General features: G+C 56.4%; 1 protein-coding gene across 1 annotated transcript; it reads right to left on the bottom strand.

The window, feature by feature from the left end:
- Window positions 1-2,974: 2,974 nt before the first annotated feature.
- On the bottom strand, window positions 2,975-6,070 carry LOC132219376 (phosphofurin acidic cluster sorting protein 2-like). The gene is made up of 2 exons (XM_059671731.1): window positions 5,067-6,070; window positions 2,975-4,484 (listed from the first exon to the last, which is right to left on the bottom strand). The coding sequence occupies exons 1-2, from the start codon at window positions 6,056-6,058 to the stop codon at window positions 2,975-2,977; spliced, it is 2,502 nt and encodes an 833-aa protein (XP_059527714.1). The 5' UTR covers window positions 6,059-6,070.
- Window positions 6,071-6,374: the final 304 nt, after the last annotated feature.

The raw sequence follows: 6,374 nt of genomic DNA, 5'->3' as shown, positions 1-6,374 counted from the left end.
GAGGACAGTTCTCCCTGGGTAGGTTTGGGTCCAGAAAAACAGACTTGCTCAAAGCTCTGAGGGTTTATAGGGTTAAATTTTATAGAATCTAAATTAAGGTAATATTTAGGAGTATTTCAGTAAATGTTTTCATCAGTACACTGTATGTTATTAAATATCATAAAAGTATAGGAAAATTATAAACATATATAACATGAACAGAAAACTTCTAACACTGCATCTAAAGGGGGTTGCGGGGGGGCGCCCTCTCTGCCGTGGCCGCTGACATGAGCTGTGGCCCAGGATCTGGCACCACAGGCCGCGCAGGAACTGGGGTGAATTGCTCCAATGCTGCAGGTGGTTCTTCTGTCTCTTGAAGTTCAGTGAAAGCTGGGCCTGGATCCGGCTCTGGCTCTGGAGAGGCCACTCCGGTGGCGTTGCCTCTTGAGGGTTTTCCTGATGTTGCTCTGGAGCTGGTTCTGTAGATCCAAGAAGAGGACATGTTACCACCCTCACTGCCTTTTGTGTGCCTTCCAAAGGCACACACACCCACACCACCCCCGGAGGCCTCCTCCTCCTCCTGTCTCGGCCTCAGTGGGCTCAGGTGCTCCCGCTGTGAATGGAGGCACTGGGCCTGCTTTGGCAAGTTGAGGACTGGCAAGTTGAGCTCTATGGAAGCCGGCAGCATCATCAGGCTGGGAAATTCTGGCGGTGCTGGTCCAGCCCGATGCCCAGGATGCAGGACATGGCTCTGGGGAAAGAGATAAGTTGGAAACAGAGTCTGAGACCTGGCCTTTCCTTCCCACAGCCCTCCCAGAGCACCACTCAGAGAGCCTGGGGTCCTGTGCCTGCTGCTCCTGCCCGTACAGAAGCCAGACCTACTCCTTGTCCACCTTTAAGCTGGCAGTCCTGGCAGAGACGTGCCTGGTCACCCAGGAGGGGCTGGCAGAAAGCCCTCCTACCTGACAGCTCTGGATCAACGAGGGAACCACCTGTCCCCTTCTTCAGGGGAACCTGACATGCTCTCTCAGTGTCCCTGTCTCCTCCCATACCTGCCCACCGAAATGTCAACTCCATAAGGACAGGGAGGGCTTGTGTCTACTCTGATCATGTCACTCATTAGCACACAGAGGGTGTTCCAGGATTAGTTGACCAATGAGTGAAAAAATGAACTCTGTCTCCATCCTTGGCTTCCCAGGGCCCTCCTATCACCTCAAACTTTGGCTCCTGCACCTACGTTCTGCCTGACTCACTAGCCCCCTGTGTGGTTCTTCGGCTCCCACTGAAACTCAACTCCCTCAGGGCTGGGTACACTTGCCAAGCTGGCCCTGAGGAGGTTCTACTAAATTAGTGGGCCTGATCCCTGATTAGGGGTGCAGACAGACTTGGATTAGGTGTGGACGGCTATGAATTTTCTGAGAGGCTGCCTCACCACTGAGCTCCCTCTGCTCTCCCACACCACCCAAATCCACATGCACAGCTCTCTGACTCTTGTCCTTTTTCTAGGGGAAGCCCTTAGACCTCTGACCTCTTGCAGAAATCCCACCATGAGTGGGAACCAGGGTTCTGCCAGAACCTTGAATTCACAGTCCCCATACTCCGCTGATGGCTCTGATCCAAAACCGACTCACGTTTTCTGCTGGAACAGAGGTTCACCTTCCTCTTCACAATACAGGAAGATGCAGCCATAGGGAGAGGAGGCCGGAGGACATCACATCGGCTGTCTTGTGGACACTCCGAGCCTGTGCAGCCTAGTGTGACTGAATCGCTCTCGACTAGAGGGAAGCTCTGCAGTACAGGCTAGGGGTCTGCTCTGTGCACTGGATTATGGTCAGTGCCTAGAGACGTGTCTGTACCTGGAAGACTCTGATATATTTGCTGAGTGAATGACCCCAAACCAGCCCCATCACAGATAGTTGGGTGACCCTGGGCCCCACTGCTCAGCCCTGGGGTTTCTGGCTTCAGCCAGGACAGGGACCCATAACAGAATCTCCAGTCTCTTTATGACATGAGAAAAGAGCTTAGCCCTGGGCCCCGAAAGCATCACATATGAGGAAGAAAAAGGACCAATTAGCACAACCACAGCCCCTGCTGCAGACCTATCCCCTGTCTGGACACCCAGAGAAAGCTTTAGGGGAGCACACTACAGGGTCCCTACAGAAACCCTATGAGGTTGCTGCTTGATTCACCTCATGTTCTTAGAAACAAACACTCAGAGGGATGCAGTGATCTGAGAGTTCACAGCCAGCAAGGGGCCAAATGACCACTGTGCTGTGGAGGGGCAGGTTGCTCACCTTGTAAATAGCTGGTACAACTGTAGGGTGGCAGCAAATGTTCTGTGATAACCTGAAGAGGTAGGAACGAAGGTGGGTCGCTGCCCAGCGAGGAGGGCACTGGTTTGTCCAGCCCATGTGCCTGTGTGATCTGCACCGTGCAGCTCTTTTTTGTTATTTTGCCTTGTGAGACGTGAGTTCATTGGGAACCATAAGTGGGTGGTGCTGGGGCCACTTGGTTGGTTGGCAGCTGGGGTCCAAGGTTGGGCTGGCTGGCCTCCGAGTTGTGCTCCGGATGCCCCAATGGGAGGCCAGCACTTTGCCTTTGGCTGCCTAGCTCTGAGTCTGGGCACAGGCTGGTGCCAGCTCCCAGGGTTAAGCTGAGCCCTGGTTTCCAGGAAGGGCAGGTCTCCAAGGCCAGAAGCCTTGTCACTGACAGTGCTGGGGGTCCTGAGGCCCAAACACACCTTCCATGATGCTCCAGCTCAACACTGCCCTCCTGACTCCCACCTGCCGGAGCTTTCTGGTTATTGAACAGAGCATTTGGGGGTCCCACTGAGGGCAACCCCCTTACGTTGCAGGCTTTGAGCGCATCCAAACTCAAACCATTTCACTGTGTTTCCAGGGTCTGTGTCTATAGTAAACTGAACTGTTAACAGAAAAGCAGCTCGATACTGCTGGGCTTGGCCCAGGCAGAGTGAAGGGCAGGGAGCGGGGCGGGGCTAGAAGGTGGAATTGTTGTGTTCGAAGATGCAGACAGGGAAGTGCTTGACGTGGGAGGACCACTGGGCTGCCAGCTGGAAGAACGTCACGTCGTTCCACTCCACGCCGTCAATGAGGACCCGCTGCCTGTGCTCCTGGTTCTTGGCTGAGCAGACCAAGCGGCCGATGCCCTGGATGCACTGGCTGTTGGACGCCAAGTCCGTGCCCTTGTCTTTCTTGGGCAAAAACATCACCTTCTTTTCCTTCTCCTTGGTGATCACAGTCATGGCCATTGTGGGCGTGGCTGCAGCCTCGCCGCTGCTGGGCAGCCTGCTGACCTGGAGAGACCGGAAGGTGCACCGGAGTGTGTTTTTGGTGGCAGGCAGGTCTTCCTTCTCCCCGCTCCTCTTCCTGTTTGTGGGCTGGGCTGCCATCCAGTAATCCACCTGCAGCTCCATCAGCTCAGCACCCACACTCTGGCCGGGGGAGGACAGGCCCCCACTCACTGACGACAAGGAAATTAGCTTGTGTGTGGCCTCCCTGGCGGTGGACAGAAGCACATTGGAGCATGAGGGGACGGCTTCAGCTGAGTCTCCTGACGTGGCTGAAATTGGCTCCACTCTTCGGACTTTCACTGCCCCCACAAAGGGAATGAACTTCTGCAAGGGCAGCTCGTCCGGGCTCTTCGGCTTAGAGGTGAGCATGGCCTCTGCGATGGGCAGCTGGAGGACACAGTTGGCCCCTGTGAGGTACTCTCTGATTTTCAACACAATGTTCTGCACAGCATCCTGGGCCTCCAGGTGGTAGAACAGTTCCCACCAGGCCAGGTCCCGTAAGAGTTTGTGGTAGCGGCAATCCACGGAGCCCAGGTACCTGGCCAAGGGGTGGGAACCCAGCGGGATGACCAGGAAGCACATGGAGTCCAGCCAGTCCGGGTCCTTGTGGGACAGCTGCTCCACAAAGACCCGCAGCACGGTGCTGAAGTAGTGCTGATCCCCCGCCACCGCGATCTTCACTGGCATGGTGGCCTCGGTCTTGCAGTTGCGGTATCTTTGTATCCAGGAGATGATGGAGCTGAAGGCCTCCTGGACATCCACCATGGAGGCTGTACACACGACGGGCAGCGTGTGCTGCTGCAGGACGTCCGACAGGGACTGCCCCTGCCTGTCGGAGGTGTTGATGAGGATGATGTTCTTGGGCAGATAGTCGTTGGACATGAGGCTGTCGTTCAGTTGGTCGAACACAGTCTGACTGGGGACCTGCAGTTGGCCCTGTGGGTCTGCACAGCGCTCCTTGATCAGGCTGTTGGCCGACTCATTCAGGGACCTGCTCCAGCCCCGGCGGGCGGGCTGCTTCCCCTTGGAGCTGCTGGAAGGGATGACCATAGACTCGGTCTTGGTGGTGCGCCTCGTAGTGAGCATGTCCTGGGCAGAGGTCCCTGCCTCCGGGCTGTCCCCAGGCTGTGCCGGCTGCTCCCCAGGGTTGGGCATGCTGTGGGCCACCCAGTCGGAGCCACTGTCGCTTGAAAGGCTTTCACAGTATAATCTGGGCCTGCTTGTCCTGAGGACTCTGTCATCCTCCTCCATATCTGGGCTGGACAGGCTTTCAGAATATGACATGAGCACAGGCATGGGAGGGGTTGGGAGACGGTCATCATCCTCCATGTCTGAGCCACTGTCCATGGGGCACACCACGCTCTGAAACAGAAAGGCCAGGTCCTTGTCCACATCGGGGACTTCCTCCTCAGACTCCTGCTCCGAGTCCAGGACCTCCAGCGTCATTTGGTACCTGTGCAGCCACTCTGCGACTCTCTGCTGGTAGTGCTGTTGCTTGATGGTGGACCTCCTCCTTCCTATCGGTTTCCCCAGGTCCAAGTCATCCTCGTCCAGGTCATGCCTGTAGGCGGCATTGTAGCCGACCTCCAGCTCAGAGCAGACGATCTCAGACTCTCCCTCAGAGAAGTTATGCGTGGCCTCCACCTCGGTGCTGGCCGGCATGGCGTTTTCCAGGTGGTTGACGGTCTGCCTCGATTGGGAGAAGATCCAGCTCTTGACCACCTCGGTGGGTGGGGTGCTGTAGGCCATCGAGTCAGAGACACTGCCACTGAACAGCTTGCCGCCCGGGCCCTGGGTCTTCCCGGGCATGCCGGCCAGCTGAGGAGGTTCCTTCTGGCTCCGGGCACTGTGTAAGCTCCTCGTCTCCGTCTGCCAGCTGGAGTGTGCCAGGCCTTCAAAGTATTGTCTGGTCTTGGGCTTGGTCTTGCTGAGGATGCTGCTATCATCCTCCATGTCTGGGCCACTGTCGCTGGGATGCTTAAGGGTGTCATAGAGTAGGTCCAGGTCCTCCTCCACCTCAGGGACATGCTCCTTAGGGTCCTGATCCGAGTCCAGGACCTCTTCTGACATGTGGGACCTGGGAAGCAGTGCCATGACTTTCTGCTTCAAGTTTTGTTGCATGCATCGCTGCTGCTTCTTGGGCTGCCCCAGGGCAAAGTCAGCTTCTTCCAGGTCCTGCCTGTGTGTGAGATTGCAGCTGGTCTCCAGCTCAGTGAAGCTTTCAGATTTCCCCTCCATGTCGCTATCCATGGACTTGGCCTTGGGGCTGGCCGGCATGCTGCCATCCTCGTCGTCGATGGGCTGACTGGAGAGGGAGGAGATCCAGATCTCGGCCACCGTGATGGAGGACCCCTGGATCCTGCTGCTGAGGCTCAGCACCCGGCCACCCTCAGGTGGTCGCTGCATCAGCTCAGCCATGTGGACGGCCCCTGTGGCCAGTGTCCTGTAGCCCAGGATGGTCCGGTTGTGATTGCACTTCCTCTGCTGCAGCATGATCTGCAGCTTGTTGCCTTTTCTCTTGAGGAAGTGGGGGTACTCCAGGGAGAAGGTCAGCGCCAGGTCAGTCTCCACTGGTCCGCTGCTGGGCAGCACAATCTCATGGGATCTCAAGATGCCGTTGGCGCCCTGCATCTGCACTGCTATCACCAAGGAGACGAGCTCCTTCTCCAGCCCCTTCAAGACCACCAGCTTCTTTAACGTGAAGCTGCACAATCTGGGCACGCAGTCAGGTCTGGAGCAGCCCACCTCCCAGGTAGAGAAGAAAGTCATGGGCACTGGCGTGTTGAGCACAGTGGGCGAGCGGGCCAGGCCTGCAGGTGGCGAGGAAGCTTCAGCTGCTTCCAGCGTACAGGTACTTGCTGGTTTGTCCCCCTGTGGTGGGACAGAGGAGGGACATGATTGGTGGCAAGAGGTGGGGCACAGGTGATCGAAGGAGAGAGTAAATGACAAATAGTCACACACTCATCTGTGACTCGCACAGGTAAGGCCTGCATGGTGGCCTTTCAAACTCAGAGACCGAAATTAACCACAAAGTTAGCCTGAAATTAAAACTTGTTATCTAAACACAGTTTATGGTGTGTAGTCA

Source organism: Myotis daubentonii, chromosome 16 (genome assembly GCF_963259705.1).
Source record: "Myotis daubentonii chromosome 16, mMyoDau2.1, whole genome shotgun sequence".
NCBI classification, from domain to species: Eukaryota; Metazoa; Chordata; class Mammalia; order Chiroptera; family Vespertilionidae; genus Myotis; species Myotis daubentonii.
This window is presented reverse-complemented; position numbering and strand designations above follow the sequence as displayed.

Coding starts and splice junctions, on each gene's coding strand:
- LOC132219376 (XM_059671731.1), bottom strand. CDS start 6,058: ATGACTTTCTTCTCTACCTGGGAGGTGGGCTGCTCCAGACCTGACTGC. Junction 4,485..5,066: donor ACCCAGGGCCCGGGCGGCAA/GCTGTTCAGTGG, acceptor ATACTGTGAAAG/CCTTTCAAGCGACAGTGGCT.